The sequence below is a fragment of the Poecilia mexicana genome, unplaced genomic scaffold, assembly GCF_051168715.1.
Source record: "Poecilia mexicana isolate PSO_F unplaced genomic scaffold, ASM5116871v1 scaffold_21, whole genome shotgun sequence".
Classification (NCBI taxonomy): domain Eukaryota; kingdom Metazoa; phylum Chordata; class Actinopteri; order Cyprinodontiformes; family Poeciliidae; genus Poecilia; species Poecilia mexicana.
Genome location: NW_028263390.1, coordinates 13,094,689 through 13,110,912, shown reverse-complemented (window position 1 = coordinate 13,110,912; position 16,224 = coordinate 13,094,689). Strand labels below are relative to the sequence as shown.

General features: G+C 40.5%; 2 protein-coding genes across 2 annotated transcripts; one reads left to right on the top strand and one right to left on the bottom strand.

Moving 5' to 3' along the window:
* Positions 1-625: 625 nt before the first annotated feature.
* Positions 626-15,050, bottom strand: parp1 (poly (ADP-ribose) polymerase 1). The gene is made up of 23 exons (XM_014969674.2): positions 14,801-15,050; positions 13,113-13,278; positions 12,732-12,847; positions 12,406-12,620; positions 8,230-8,320; positions 8,012-8,128; positions 7,010-7,186; positions 6,724-6,886; positions 5,877-6,017; positions 5,556-5,795; positions 5,408-5,473; positions 5,193-5,325; positions 4,878-5,073; positions 4,667-4,795; positions 4,415-4,498; positions 3,355-3,477; positions 3,118-3,246; positions 2,943-3,041; positions 2,677-2,829; positions 2,462-2,589; positions 2,311-2,372; positions 1,704-1,818; positions 626-1,275 (listed from the first exon to the last, which is right to left on the bottom strand). Exons 1-23 carry the CDS (start codon positions 14,921-14,923, stop codon positions 1,194-1,196), a joined length of 3,048 nt encoding a protein of 1,015 aa, XP_014825160.2. The 5' UTR covers positions 14,924-15,050; the 3' UTR covers positions 626-1,193.
* Positions 10,413-11,489, top strand: adorb1a (adenosine receptor B1a). Its single transcript, XM_088002247.1, has one exon. The coding sequence runs from the start codon at positions 10,413-10,415 to the stop codon at positions 11,487-11,489; it is 1,077 nt and encodes a 358-aa protein (XP_087858373.1).
* Positions 15,051-16,224: the final 1,174 nt, after the last annotated feature.

The following is a 16,224-nucleotide window of genomic DNA, read 5'->3' as shown; positions in this document are numbered from 1 at the left end:
TATATATATATATTTATATGTAAAAAAAAATGTGACGGTTGAAGATACACTGTCTTATACTATCTATCCATCTATATATATGATTATATTTTCTATTATAATCCTGTGCAGTTGTCCTCCATCCAATCCGATTTGAGATTCACCTAATTTATGAGGAATGGGCAGAAATTTCATTCTCTAGGTTTGTTTAAGAATCATATCGCATAAGTCTTGCAGCTGTAACAACAGCAAAAGGTGGTTCTACAAAAAAAAAAATACTTGAAAGGGGGAGAATATAGATGTAGACCTCACTTTTCCATGTATTCTTCCACTGCAGAGTAATATGCTACCTTGTGATAATCTGTGTCATAAAATTACAATCTAATTTGTGGTTTCAATATAGCAACACAAGAAATGGCTAAGGGAACATGAACAGGTTGGCAAGGAACTTTAATAAGGTACGCAGGAAAAACAATCCAGTTTGTGTGAGGTTGATTATGCAAAACAGGAATGAAACCTAAATATCTGGATATAATTATCACGTGGTTTAAAGTCGACCAAGTCCTGGACACACATGATCTACCAGAACTTGTCGAAGAATAGAATTTGTTTTTGCGATCAGGAAAAGAAACCAAAGTGACAAATATTTTAGGATGCAACTCGTTTTATTGCCATGGAGGTAAGCAAGAAAAAGGGAACCTTTAAAGGGGAATAACAGCTTGATAGAAAGAACAAACCAAATATGTACATGTCAAACGTTAAAATCGGCAGTCTACAAAATGCGAGAGACTAATTCAGAAAAAAAAAAAGACTAACCACAGGTATGCATGTGTGTAGCGTGCATGGACACAGCTCAAAACGCCTTTTAAACATGAAGGCATGGTATGATAGCATGGTAGGTAGGTATGTAACTCTCTTATTAAGGAGAGTTTAATGTTCAGAATCAAACATGATCAACTCCTGATGAACATGGTTTATCATTAGTCCTTTTCCTGCACCGCCGTGTGCACCACACATGAATTAACTGTTGATGCCCAGCGCTACAAGCTACAGAAACTGATGAAAATAAAGTAAAATGACTTCACATGGATTAGGGCATAGTATAGCTTCACTCCTCTATATGCCATCTGCTGCAGAAAATGAAGCCAAGGCATGTAGTTGCAACAGTGGTCTTTTTTTTTTTCCCCCCTTGAAGGGTCCAGACAAGATCCTTTTCACCACAGAGATGTCTGGTAGTTAAACCTGATCTTCAGGAGATACTTCAAGTTTATCTGAGCCACATCATATACAATGTACCTGGAGGAACAGTGGTTAAGAAAAAACGAGATGGACAATGCAGTCCAGTGCATTTTATCATATCCGATATATTCGTCATGTTAAAAATAGAATATTGCATAAATTACGATAATAGAATTATTTTGGGGTTTTTCTATTTTTCTATTAGTCCTGACCACAACACCACTCACCCCTCTGCTCATTCCCACACTCAGCCATTTTTTGACTCCACCCAGTTTGCAGGAATTTTTTAAACTTTGCCATGTGAGGGTTTATTTTTTTCCAGATGAGGGTTAGTTAGACTTTAATGATGACATTGCTCTTTTTGTGTGCAGAGGTGAAGAAAAAACTGCAGACAGCAGAAAGAAAACTGGCAAAACAAGAAAACTAAAGGGTCATTTCTCAAAATGACCTTTACATTCACAGGTACTGAGACAACCAAAGGATACTCGTTGTACAGTAGACTTGTGTCATCAATGTTAGTATTGACTCCTTTTCCCAGAGGCACTTGCACCCCGTTCAAAGTGGCAGACGCATTTGGATCAGGAGCGGTTCTACCCAAACCTGGAAATGTCGAAAGAAAAAGTAAAAAGACGAAAAACACAAATGAAACAAAAAGTTTTATCTCCAATACAACCTAAATTTATAACCATTATAATATTAACAGTACCCTCTGCAAGAATTGACACCCTTAGTAGCGATGTGCAAAAGGTCTAAACGTAAACTAATCTTCCAACAGAGCAGCTCAACCTCACTAAAAATTTCTGAAAAGTCACATTTTTAATTTAAAAACATTGATTCAATGGAGGAGAAAATATCAAAAACCGAAATATCCACAAATTGTGGAATGCCTAACAACTATATTAAAGAGAAGAAGACTTCCTGTCTGATTTTATAAGCATGCTAGAATCTAATTTCATTAACAAAAAAAAAATATGACACAGTGGCCCATTTCCATAATCCACTCTTCCAAATGTATTTTTATTAGGGCTGCACAAAAAGTGTGCATCACATGATCAGTCTAGTATTTGATGAAGCAATAGCGAAGGTTCTTACCTTTAACACTGTGCTTCCCCTTTGGTAATTTTGTAATGTGAGAGGCTTTCTTCAGTTCATGCCTGTGTTTGCGAACGCAAAGGATCGTGTTCATTTATACAATCACATCAGCTGTTTTTAAACTAAATATATACATCAAATCGCCACTCACATGTTGCCTAGAGCGACCTCTGCCAGCAGAATGAGTCCCACAGGGTCCGACTGAGAGGTGTGGCAGTAGTTTGCACTCTTGGACACCATGTCGGCAAAGTACACACCTTTGCCGAACATGTAGCCAGTCTGAAAAGTTAAAGTGGAAAGAATCAGTATTTAAAAGCAACAAAGCGCTGTGACAAAGAACACCTTCTTTGCATACAAGACACTCACCACAGGGGCCTCTGGAGGTGCAATGCGAAGACCCTGAGACAGAATACCAGCGTAGTTTGTGGCGCGAGAGCCGTGCCACAGTAGCTGTCGATTGTGTAGCTCCTCGAACGGACGGTAGCGTTGGTGCTCTCCTTCTCGTGCGACTTTGAAGATCTTAAGAGGAGATAACAATGTGAGCTTAAATTTATTATGCGAAAAGAGGTCTACTTGAAGAAAACAAGCTATTTATGCGGATTTTTATAAACAAACGTGTGATAGTGACGTACGTCTTGCACTTCCAGGGTGTAGGTGTTGTGTGTGGCCGCGTGGGTGTTCTTAACGTATTGCATGATGATCTCAGCCTCCTGCGTGGTCTTGTCAACGACCTGCGGATTTATCAAGACACGTTACGCACCTTCCTCGGACAACGGGAAATAAATAAGAAAATGTTTCACCTCTTACCTCGATCTTAGTTTTGAGCTTCTCGTAGTTGATGTCAATCGGATCGTGCTCGTTGTCCTGCGCTCCTCCTCTCAGCAAGCTGTAGGCGACCTCGATGTCCAGCAGGTTGTCCAGCATCTCAACTTTAGCCTGCAGAGGAACATTTGTGAAATGGGCATTTGCTCCCGAATTCAGAACTGCTCTCATCAAAGAGACGTGACGAGAAGAAGACTGTCGTGAGTGGGACAAAAATGTCACCTGAATGTAATCCAGGTTGTTGAGGAGAGGAGGTTTCTTCATGCCAAAGTCGTGAGGAATGAGGGTGTAGAAGCGATTGGAGAGATCCAGTATCTGTGCCTCAGGTACGCTGTCCGACACAGCCTATAACAACAACAATAGTAAGAGATACAGAGTCTGACAATAAATGAAGCAACAGATCAACATTTCCTAATAAGAAGATATATGTCTGCAAAGAGTTGTGCAGTAGAAGACTGTTTAAAGGACAGTGTAGAGAGGTTGTAATCTTTGTCATAGTCTGTTGTGTAGAGGGGCTCACTGCTGGCAGTGATACAGGTCTACAATGTAATCAAGGCTATTTAAGGATGGCGGAAATAACCATAATAAGATGCTGTCAGTCTGCCAAAGCAGAGGGACTGTGGCATTGTCTACAAGTTGGGGCCCTATGATTTCTGCATGGTGAAAAATTCACAGATACAACAAAACCTAAGTAAAAAGAGAAGCCTTGCACAATTTGCTTATGACGACATGCTATCTAATGAATCTGCCTTTTCTTATAAAAATAATAAATAAAAAATTAGAAAGAAAACCTTTTCCAACTTTTGCAATAGCGTTTCGAATGAACCAACAGCCACAGACTATATTGGTCACTGCAGCTTTCTTTCATTGGCTGCACACAATGAACCGAAGCTGCATGCTGTGACCTGAATCATCAGCGAGACGTATCAAAACAGGGAGGAAGCAAATCATCAAAAAAAACCTATGTAAAAAAATAGAGACGCTGTTTTACCAAAGACGTTTTGTAGCCATCTGTGCTGAAGAGACAGCAAATTTAGTTGAAATATTTTCAAATATTAAGTTTATGTGAAGAAAATTTGGGGTTCTTCACATTCATGTAGCATATGACACATGCTACAACTTTTTTTTTTCTACACAAAAATATTAATGAACTGTTGCGAAACCTGATGAAAATCTGCTGAAAAATGTGATTATAATTTCAATTTAAAAGAAAAAGTCTTGATATTCTTGCCATATTACCCAGATATAGCAAGAATATCAGATATTTATGTTTATAACCAACCTGTTGTACTTCAGTCAGAAGAGCGTAGGCACTCTGGATTTGTCTCTTACTCAGTTTGCCAAGAGGCATCTTCTGCAGATCAATCTGTAAACAGGACAAGAACAAAAAGACCTCACTAATTGTAAAACTAAAACAGCATCTTACATTTGCAATACAAAAAAAAAAAAAAAAAAACTATTTAAAAAAGGCTCAGCAATTAATATTTACTACTTAGTCAAAACTGCTGAGAAAAATGGGGAAAAGAAGGGTTACCTCAAACTCAACCATGGCCTTCTTCATGCTCTCTACGTCAAAGATCATCTTGATCAGATCCTGAACTGGTTTGTCCAGCTTAGACTTGGTGCCAGCAGAGGCCGTCAGCCGTTTCACCGCTTCCTCGTCCTGAAAAGAGAGCATTGCAAAACAAAAACCTCAAACGGCATTGGAAGGTTTGTTTTTGGGGTTTGCGGGTCTGTGTTGGTACCTGTCCATAGTCAATCTCCAAAGGGTAGAACTTGTTGGGATATTTAGTGAAGTTGGAGGTACCCCAGTCATTTCCAGTCTTTTCCTTATAAACACCAAGGAAATTATCCAGCGCAGAGTTCTTGTCGTGGAATTTGTCCAACTTGTTGCCTCCGATGGTGGTGCCCACTCTGCCCCAAGACCTGAAAACCCAGTATCTACAAAACACATAGGAGAAGAACACATGGGTCAAAGTGGTCGCGAAGGGAAATAACAGCCTGAGAAGTAGCTTAAGTACCTACTGTGTGAATATCACACTACAACAAAGGGATGATACCTTTTTTGTACGTCATCCTCCAGCAGCTGCAGCTTATAATAAGAGTTTGTTCCTCTGACAATGTCCACAAGACCCAAAGTAGCACTGTACATCTTCCCATTCTGCTCCAGGACATGGGCACTGTTTTCAAGACCTGCAAAAACACCCATTAAAGTTAGAGGAAAACACGACAAAAGGCAAAGATTACAATTACAGTCCGGGAGTTTTATATCTACCCGAGTCTGGATCCACAGCAGCTCCGCCTTTGACTGTGAGCTTCATCTTCTTGGCCTTACTACCACCTGTATGTTGACAGCTTCACTTATTAATGACCCTCCTTTAGCACTTACACCACCAATAACTACTGCAACTACCACCGTTTACCTTCTTCCTCCTTTACCCTGCCGGTGCTCTTAGCAGACAGAGCTCCAGATTTGGAGGTTGCAGCTGGAGCCTGAGGTTCCGCCTTAACTTCTGCGCCCCAGGGTGAGATGGCGTGAAGAGACACCAGCTCCTGGAGAGCTTTACCCGATGACTTGACGTCCGTGAGGAAATCCTCCGAGACGACTCGCACGCCTGCGTCTCTCACTTCCTCCATCTTCTTACCCATCTTCTCCACCTCCTCTGAAAAGATGGTTACAAAAACAATATCCCATTAAAAGTTACATTTCCGATCGTCACAGGCCAAAGTAGATTGTTACTCACTCTTAGAGCTGAGACAGAGAGAGGCCTTATTGGCAGTGCCGGTAATTTTCCCACCCAGTTCTTCCACGGCTGCCTTCAGATCATCCTTGTTTTTCGATAACTTGCCGACAGCCAGCAGCTTCATACCAGTCAGAGGTTTGTCTATTTAATAAAAGGTAGAGAACAATTTCCATAACTCACCCTTTGAATCCAAAAAAGAATCCATTTGGATAAATGTATTTGAATGAAAAGAAAACTAAATAAATGCTAGCTTCATCACAAGGCTTTGCAAAAGGAACTAAAGTGGAAATTGAAGGACACGTAGCGTTTAAAACCTCAAATGCTTGGGATGAATTTGAGTGAGTCAAGTCTGTTGATGTGCCAGAGCTGCAAACCCAGAAGTGAAAATTTGCTCAAGCTCAGTCAGGTCCAGGATTTGATTAGACCATTCTAACACATGTAACCTTAATCTAAATTAGGGTTGCCAACAATTAATTGTCTTAATGGTTTATTTGAATAAAATCAGTTCCAATCGATTAATCTCTGCTTAGACCTTCGTTTGTGTTTTAATTTGGCCGCCACCCAGAAGAGGGCGCCGTTAGTCATCCTTAAGTGCAGCCAGTCGATGTGCAAACTAAGCGACTTTGTGTCTGTATTTAGCAACAGTTTCTTTCTCAAAATTGAACACCAGGCATCATTTCATCCCACTTCGCAGATCGTCTGCGTTCGCCCACATTATAAACACAAAACATGAGAAGGTTCAAAGAGCTGTGAAAACATTTTCATGCCACAATAAATGAGAGGACATTAGATATTTAGAAATAGATGCCCACAGTGTCCTAGAAACAAAAGTCCAGTTTTCCCTGACCTGAAGGCGCTGCTTCCAGCAGTCGCTCGCTGGGCGCACTGGAAGCGCTCGCCAGGGTTTCGGCTTTCGCTGGTTTCAGAGTTTGAGCGGGAGCCTCCTTGGGGTAAACCCTGTCCTGCCTCTTGAATTTAAATTTCTTTAGAAAAGAAACTTCGTGGAACTCCTGAAATGACACGTTGAAACGGCCAAACGAATAAAAATAAAAATAAAAATAGAAATAAAAATCCAAAGCAAGTGTTTTGTTTTTTTTTCACTTTCGGAATGCTAATAACAAACAGCGACCCACCTTAGGGACGACAAAGTCTTTGCGTGAAGGAGTTTTGGTTTTGAACACACACTTTGTCCAGGCCGAAATGTCTCCAGAGCAGTAATACAAGTCTCCTTTAAACACCAGCTGGCCCTTGCACTCCTTACAGCACTCCAGAGCACCGAAGGCCATGCCGTCAGCCAGGCTGTCCAGCACCTGGCAGACGACATTCTCTTCAGACTCTAGGAAACCCCAAACCACTGACATTCACGTAAAAAAAAACAATAAAAAATCTATTTCTAACCATTTCAACTGTTTTGAAAACACATGCATTGAATCTGGGGCTTCATTTTACAAACTACAGAAATTTAAACATGTGGAAGAAACCCTAAAATAAATTTTAATTTTTCAAAATAACCTTTTACCTCTTTAAAATGCTATACTTTTAATTTCATACCAACTCAAAGTCCTAGATTTTTCAAGCATTTAAAAAAAAAAAAAAACATTGTACAAATTTGAGAACAAACAAATTACCTTTGTTTTTATTACCTTATTAAAAGCTGCTTCAAAGTTGGTGTTTTTTTAAATCTGTACCAACTACGATCAGCACCAACTAAAGCCTATTATACGTTGACTTGTAAAGTCTGCATTGAATTATTTTACACCAAATACGGACTCTTTAAAGCTGAGATTGTGCATCTCAGACTGACTCATTTTTTGAGTAAAAGTAATAAAAAAAATGTAATTAAATTAAAAATGAAAGTGTCAGTGCAAACACTGAGATTCTGGTCTAAGAATGTTTAAAGTCCAAAAAGTAATCATGAAACTCCCTTTGTCTAATTTTGAATGAATGTGTATTTATGCCAGTAATTCTTGAAAAACAAACCTAAAACATGTTACGTCAAATGAAAGATACAGTAGACCTAAATAAAAATTAGATTGAATTATGGTGCTGCTACGAAAGATTAATATATTTTATGAATCTTATGCACATTTATCATGGGTACACACATTTTTTTATTTATTTTTTTATTCCCTTACGTTGGACTCTCCGGAGGGAACATCCTGGCCGTTTGCAATCAGCAGCTCCTTCATGTCGTTGACGGAGCAATGTTTCTTCAGCTTGTCTTTAATACCCCAAATCAGTTGGCTTTGAGTCTGTTTACGTATGCAGACATGATGTGCATTACCCAAACCAGTCTATCAAGGCCAACGATCTCTAAACATTACCACATGTGTAAAGAAGCAAACAAAAGTACCTTCAATTGCTCCTCGAGCTTCTTCTTCTCCTCCTCTTCCTCTTTCTTTTGCTTCTTTGATGCTCCGTCCACCTCGTCGGATTTACGCTTCCTGTGGGAACAAACCCAAGTTTAGTCGCAAACTTTGGCGGATGTTCAGAGCTCAGAAAGGACGAAGGAAAAAAGGTCAGAAAACATCATCATCAACTTCCTAAATGAGGCGCAGTGGGACAGAGCACAACAACAAAGGTGAGAACCAAACAAGCCTGAATCTGACACCTTTATTCATTAAAACTAATTCATTAGGGCCCCATCGGTTAACGGACATGCATCCAAACGCAAGCTGGTGCACGTCTGCGCCTTCCCCGGCGTCGCTGATGATGTCCGGACAGGAAAAATCACCGTCCCAGAGAGACCATTAACGCAGCGTTAATGACCGCCCGTCAGGAGCGTCCTCACTCTGATTTATTTCCACTTTAGGAAAAACAAGACAACCCCCCCCCCCCCGATCGGACAGCAGGTGACAGGAGGAGTAAAGGAAGAAGCTATTTAAATCTGAATCTTGCAGATCTGTTCATAAAGAAGATGGCTGTTGTCTGGGCGACACATATGATGCTCCAACAACCCTGAACGACACATAATGAAACGGTGAGAAACCATACAGCTGTAATGCATCATATTATTAAAGATAATCACACTTTAATGCAATGACAAAAGTTTTACAAGGATACCGACCAGAAAAAGTTGACATTCCAGCTATTTTAAAGTTATTTAATTAGCCATTACTGCATTTTAGGTTTGCTTTCTTGGTGTTTTCATGGGTTGTTTTAATTTGGTCCAATTTATTTGATTTGTTTTCCCCTTCAAGTCCTCCGAACCTTTCAGTTCTTCTGAGAAAGTCCTTCTGTTGGTTCTTCGGGTTGAGAAGTTAAGTTCAAGGTGAGGAGTTCTTAAATTACAACTGGCTCTGAAATTTTTAAAGCAAATTCACTTTAACTTTGGTCTTATACTTAGTGCATGTTTTGTTTTATATCATGTGTTTGTTCCCTTTTTATTTTAATCATTTTTATTCCTACTCAATATTTTAAATTCCACCATCTTTATTCCACCATAAAGATAAGAGAAGTTAGGTTCTCTTGTCTTTGATGATAAATTGTATATAAACGTTTAGAATGTTTATCTGACGTTTCCACGTTAAATTCCAGTTCTGCATTTTATGTAACTTGTTTTTTTTTTTTTTATAGTTTTCAAATAATTAATATTGTTACAGTGACTGAAGTGAGAAGGAAAAAATATTTTTGATAGAAGCAGTTTTAAATGTATCAGAAAATTCATTGCAAAATTATTCCAATTTTTGGATTCACCCAAATGTCCCCTAATATTAGTCCAGCATATGAAATTGTCTGATTTTCGTCAAACTCGAAAAGCAAAAAGTGAAAAGAATTTTGCTTTACAATACTTTGCAAAAGTATTTCCACATTTTGTCATGTTACTACCACAAACTTTTCTGTATTTTAAATCAGGAGTTTTTGACAGACCATCACAAAGTGCTACATAACTGTAAATCGAAAGGGAAATGCTAAAATATTTTAACACTTCTTGCATATAAAATCTGAAAAATCTGGCATATATTTGTATGCCAGATTTTGCTACTTTAACTTTTAAACCCCAAAATTGTTCCAGAGCAACAAATCGACGTCAGAGGTCATAAATCATCAGTCACCGTGAACCCGGCTGATCGACTGATTGACTCTAGTTTTGGGATGGTTTTCTTCAGCTGGGACAGAAAAGCTGGACGATGGGAGGTGGAAGAAGCTTCAGGAAATTAAGAATCGCTTTGCAAATTTGATCTCCATCCAACCTGATTAAAATTCAACTGTTGTATAAAAAATATGGACAAAAACTTCAGTGTCTTATTGTAAAAAGCTGGTGGAAGCGTTAGCGTACTCTAAATGCCTCACAGCTGCAACTGAAGCGAAATGTGATATTACAAAGTATCGATTCAGCGAATGAATACAAACAGACGCCATATTTTGCAGGTTAGTTGTAAAAACAATCAGGTATTTTTATTTTTTCCTTCTGCTTCACTCTGATGTCCTTCTGATCTCGGTTATGACAATACTTTTATAAGACACAGTTTATTTGTTTTCAAAAATAAAATCCGACTTTGATTGACTGGTCTAATTTGTCTTTTTAGGTGAATGATGGAGAACCCGTCAGCTCTTCTGTTCCTAAGCACCAACTCGTCTCACGGAGATCCACTGAACGTCTCATTGTTTCCCGTTTCCCCGTCTCCATCCCGTCCACCTGCCGACGTTGCCGTTTCCCCCAACGTGCCGTACATGACGGCTGAGCTCATCATCGCCCTTTTGTCTACTCTGGGTAATTTGCTGGTCTGCGCCGCAGTGGGTCTCAACCGCAAGTTACGCACCGTCACCAACTACTTCCTGGTGTCGCTCGCAGTCGCAGACATCTGCGTGGGCGTGATCGCCATCCCCTGCGCCATCCTGACGGACACCGGCTTACCGCGTTACAACCTCTACCTGTGCCTCCTCATGCTCAGCGTTCTGATCATGTTCACGCAGAGCTCCATCTTCAGCCTCCTGGCGGTGGCCGTGGAGCGCTACGTCGCCATCTTCATGCCCTTCCGCTACCGTGTCCTGATGACGCCTCGCAACGCCGTCCTGGTGATCCTCGCCACGTGGTTGCTGGCCTTCCTCATCGGGCTGGTGCCTCTCATGGGTTGGCACAAGACGCCGCCCGATTCGGGCTACTGCTTCTTTGTGCTGGTGGTGGACATGACCTACATGGTCTATTTCAACTTCTTTGCCTGCGTGCTGGCGCCCCTCGTCATCATGTTCCTCATCTACGCTCAGATCTTCGTCACGGTCAAACAGCAAGTGCGGCGGATCGGGCCGGAGCAGCGGAGCCGCGCCGAGGGCCAGGGCCGAGCGACGGCCAGCATGCGGCGGGAGATGAAGATGGCCACGTCTCTCTTCCTGGTTCTTTTTCTCTTCACCGTCTGCTGGATCCCTCTTCACATCATCAACTGCTTCCTGCTGCTCTGTCCGCGATGCCCCGTGCCGTTCGAGCTGCTGCTCGCCGCCATCATCCTGTCGCACGCCAACTCTGCCGTCAACCCGTTCCTGTACGCGTACACCATGACGGCTTTCAGAGACACTTTCAAGGCTATTTTCTTGTGCTGCCGGATGTTGGGAGACGGAGAGGAGTCGAACCAGCAGAACAGAGGAGAAGAAAGAAACACCAGGTCGAACCAGTGATCCACAACAGACACTGAACCTGGAAATATTACTGTCCGTTCTTCCAAGCAGAAATTCCAAATATTAAAGAACTTCCTCCTGGTCCGTACTGGGAGGAGAAATCTTCGCTAAAGTTTAAATCAGACCAAAAAAAAAAAAAAAAATCAAAATCAAACCTGTCCCGGACCGAGTCCATAAGCATTGGGCCTGATCCAACCTGGCTAATTTTAATTAGAGGTGAATTTTAATTACGTGATGAAGTAAACTCGACATATTATTTTAAGATTTCATGACTCTGTACATACAGAACACGTAGCATTCTCCAGCACATTCTACGTGTGCTGTCGTCATGTTAAACGCGCCACTTCACACAAAGTTTGGAATGTGCTTTTTCACCAGACGCGCTCCACAGCATCCTGTTCTTAACTCTCCAACGAGCCGCCGGCTCCCGGTCAGCTGCGTGTAGTTCAGTGTCCGTGTCAGAGATGATACTCAAAAGGGATTTGCTTTTATCGATTTCAGTTACCTCCGCCATGCACTCTGTGCGGACAGTTGAAAGCGTCCGTGCATCTGCACCACGTATAGTCGGGGGTGTGAATTTGTAATCTGTCAAAATGACGGACAGGCTTCAGATTTTTCCGGCGATTTAAAAAAAAAAACAACAAAAAAAAAAAAAAACGGTCAAATAAGGAATATATTCCGTTACCCTTGCTTTTAATGTACAGCTAATATAGTATGGAAAAAAAGGATGCTGAAATGAAAAATCTGCAGAACGTGCCAATTGTTTCATCTGAATACCTGACAGAAAATCAATTACTAAAATAATGTACAGTTGCAGCTCTAGTCTCCATATTTATTCTCCAGGCCTGGAAAGCACTCTGATCTCAGGCTTTACCCAGACTGTTTAGGAACCTGTTTGCTCCGTTTTTCCTCTCACCCTTCGGATTTGACAGCAGGCAGCCTCTTCTTCAGCTCCTCCTGGTCTTCCGCGCGCAACACGTTGAATCCCTTCAGCTGGGCGGCGCCGTATTCGGGCCTGAACACCAGCTCCTCCCTGCGGGACACGAAGCACGCCGTGTGGTACCAGCGGTCGATCAGGCCCAGCTGAGGCTTCTCCGGGTCCACCGTCTTCTTGGACACACGAATCTGGTCCTGAACGAGAGTCCAGAAGATGCCAGACGTGTGAAAAAAATAAAAATTAAAAAATCTCTGATAAGCAAATACATTTAGTTATTGTCCAATGGGCGCAAGATGGGTGCAAACCTTTTCTATTTTCTGCTCGCAGCCTTTGCACGTGCTGCGGTTCGACTTGGCATATTCCACCGCAAAATCGTTCAGAGTCTTTTCTCCTTTAGCTGCACTCTTCTGGCTACCCTTTCCTGGAAAAATGACAACGTATATTAAAAAATTAATTAACTAAATCCAGCAATATCTTTAGAACAATAAACAGGAAAAGCCAATTATCATAATAAACAAATCAGCAGAAGTTTGTTTTTCCACTTTGCACTGCGATTGCTAAATTAAAAAAAAACAAAAAAAAAAACACACACTGTTGACTTAAGACCTTTTACGAGCTGTTTAAAGCAAGATAGCTAAATTAGGTACGCTCAGACGAGCCATCGTCTTCACGAACCGAGCACCGACCTATTCCGACTGCTCCGCCGCTCTCGATGGCCTTTTTCACCTTCTCCTGGTCCTCCCAGCGCAGATCGGAAAACCCGGCGATGTCGGCCGTGGACTGAGGCGCCGCTCGCAGCCAAAAGCAGGAGAAGTGGTGCCAGTGGGGGACCTTCCCGTCAAACATGGGCGACTGCAGGACGAACATCACAAAGAGTCCACAGAACGTTTACGACGAAGCAACAGCAAACGTTAGATTTTGGGGGGGTTTCAGCGAGGAGATGTAAACACAACCACTTGACGTTTTTGCTCCCCTAAAAGATTTAAATGGTCCTTATTGTGTTATTTGAAAACAAAAAAGGTTGAATAAATAAAACGTGGTCATATTTTGAAAGTATAACTGAAATAATTACAACTGGATTATTTACTGTGCATCTGCACCAAGTTGAAAATATTTCGAAAACTATAATAAATCTAAAATCTTTCTAACAGCTTCCTATTAACGGTTTAATGGCTGAACAGCATGGGAATTCATTCTTTCAATAATAACTTGATTTACCGAATGTAAAGAATATTTTTCCTTCGTTATGTTTTTAATTTACATCTTGTACAAAAAGCAAGGAATTATTTGTGTTCAGATATACGTATATTTGAAATTAATAAACATATTTACAAGTTTTGTTTTGACTGACAGCTCAATTTTTTTTGACAAAATATTTTATCTGCCTTATTGTATCAGTTATTTTTGAATGAGGTATGTTTTTTTATTTACACTGAAAAAGGAGGATGCTTTGATTAAACCCCAAATTTACACACACTAGCTTGAAAGGTGCACCAATAGTTTTACTAAATCAAAACAGAAGGCGACTAATTCGTTTAGAAATGAAAAAGAAAAGAATATCTAAGGAGATTCGAGTATTTGTAGCTTTTCGGATAAGAAGTGATCATCTTCGGTTACACTGTCAATTATGTAAATAAATCAATCAAATGAAAATTTCTAGTCAGAAAATGGCTACGCTTTTTTTTTTTTTTAAATCTGATTGATCCTGCAAAGTCAGAGGATGAGTAGGAAAAAAATAAAACATTTTATGAATTTTTTTCATTAGTTCTCATTCAATAACATTGTCAGCGCCAATTAGGTGATAAAACTGGTAGAACTGCTGACTTTTGCTGAAAGTACGGACTCACTAATTAAACCTGAACTAAATAATTACCCTTTTAGAGTTTTAAAAAAAAAAGGAGAATGATTGCAAAGCTGGAGCTGCTCCACGGGCCATGAATCAGGAGGCTGACTTTAAGAAGCCTCATAAGCAGGTTTTAGACTCTTAAAATAATTATTTCTCCATGGGGAGGAGCAGCAGTGTGCACTGGTTGGAGGAGGCGTCGATTCAGTCTAAACTTTATTATTCTGTGCCTATTTACTGATATATACCTTTTGAGTCGTCCAGGGAAACACAAGACAACAAATGCAAAGAAAAGCTGAGCGGTTCTTTGTGAGCAACAACTTAGCGCACAATGTCAGCCATTTAAACTGGGGCCTCACTGAGCTGAACAGAAACCACTTTTTCATCATCACTTTCCAGCTTTCCAACTAGTTCACAATGACTCCATGTGTTCACAATAAGCCAATTCAGTTATAAGCCAGCAAGCATTTAGTTAGCTGCCCCACAGGGGAGATTTCTTGGATAAATCAACAGCAGACGTCACCATCTCACCTGCACCATGATGGCCATCCTCAGCGAGTCTTTAGCGATGCTATCTTTGCATTTCTTGCAAGAGGCGCGGCCGCTTTTAGCGTACTCCGCCTTGTACAGCTTCTCCTCCTGGTTGTCCGCCATAGCTGTGTGTGGTGATGAAGCAAAACAAAGCGAAGAGACTGTGAGAGCAACTTTCTCCCGGCCCGCGACACAACAATCACGAGCAGAGGAGTCAGCGAAGCCCGCGTGCCTCCACAGAGAGGAAACTGCACGAAGAGCACCCACTCTGAACAGATTTTCAAAAACCTTTTTAAGTAATAAAAAAAAAACTACGTTATTATTATTATTATTATTATTATTATTATTATTATTATTATTATTATTGAGCAAATATAAATGTCTGAGCTTTGTCTGAGGAATGCTAACACTGCATGTTTAGGGTTATTGTCCTTCACCGCAGCATTAAGCCTTTTGCTGTCCATCTCAGGGTTCATTTAGCCTTTCTCTGATGTCTCTGTGGTAATCTTCCCACCAGTCATGACCGTCTTCCCCATTCCTATTGAAGTTGCCACCATTGTGTTTCATCATGAGTTCAGGGCACAAAAGCTTTTCATTGAGAGACTCAAATTAAGCAATAACTTGTAATGTGACAAGCTGCAAACAGGACTTCTTGTCCCTTCCCCCAAAATGCCAGATTTGTGTAGTCCATGACTAATAGTTATCAGCAGATTCTCACACCTGAACTGTTTCTTCAGTTCCTCAGAGTTTCCTTGGGTCTTCTCAGCTGCTTTTCTGATTAATGCTATCCTTTCCATACTTTTTTCCATTTTCAAATAACGGATTAGCAGTGCTCTGTCATTGATTCAAAGTTTGAAAACTTCTCGATTACAACTTAATCCCTGACCTGTCTGGTGTATCCTTGGTCTTCCTGACGCTGCCTGTTCAATAATATTGTCTAAAAAAGACCTCTTGGTGAGGTTACTGAGGTAAAACTACACAAAGGCACATTCTAGTTACTAATTATATGACAACTAAATGCAGCTGGTTGCACAGAATTTTATTTAGGAGCATCATAGTAATGGGGGGTATAAATATAAATGTATATATGTATTTTTTTTTTTTGGTATATTTTATTGAAGATTTTTCTGTGTATTTCACATTTTATTACTCTACCATCTTTCTGTTTCCGCATCTTTCATTTATGTGTTCACATTGCATCAGGTAATCTTTAACTGTTGTATATCTTTATTATTTAGTATTAACTCCTGTTGTTGTTCCCTAACAAATCTTATTTCACATCAACTAATTTGTATTGTTTTCAGACTATTTCACGTCTCTGTATTTTATATTCTGGGGGAAATCTGCTGGTCTGAACCTTAGTTCCTTAGGTCTTTAGCTATTATCTTTTGTGATTACAGTCTTTATACCAGCGAGTGAACCAT

Bases quoted from the DNA above. Each gene is read 5' to 3' on its own strand.
- adorb1a (XM_088002247.1), top strand. From the start codon at position 10,413: ATGGAGAACCCGTCAGCTCTTCTGTTCCTAAGCACCAACTCGTCTCAC.
- parp1 (XM_014969674.2), bottom strand. From the start codon at position 14,923: ATGGCGGACAACCAGGAGGAGAAGCTGTACAAGGCGGAGTACGCTAAA. The intron at 3,042-3,117 runs GTAAGAGGTGAA...ATAAATCCGCAG, and splicing joins AGCTCAAAACTAAGATCGAG to GTCGTTGACAAGACCACGCA. The intron at 1,276-1,703 runs GTATCCTTTGGT...CTGTTCCTCCAG, and splicing joins ACAAGTCTACTGTACAACGA to GTACATTGTATATGATGTGG.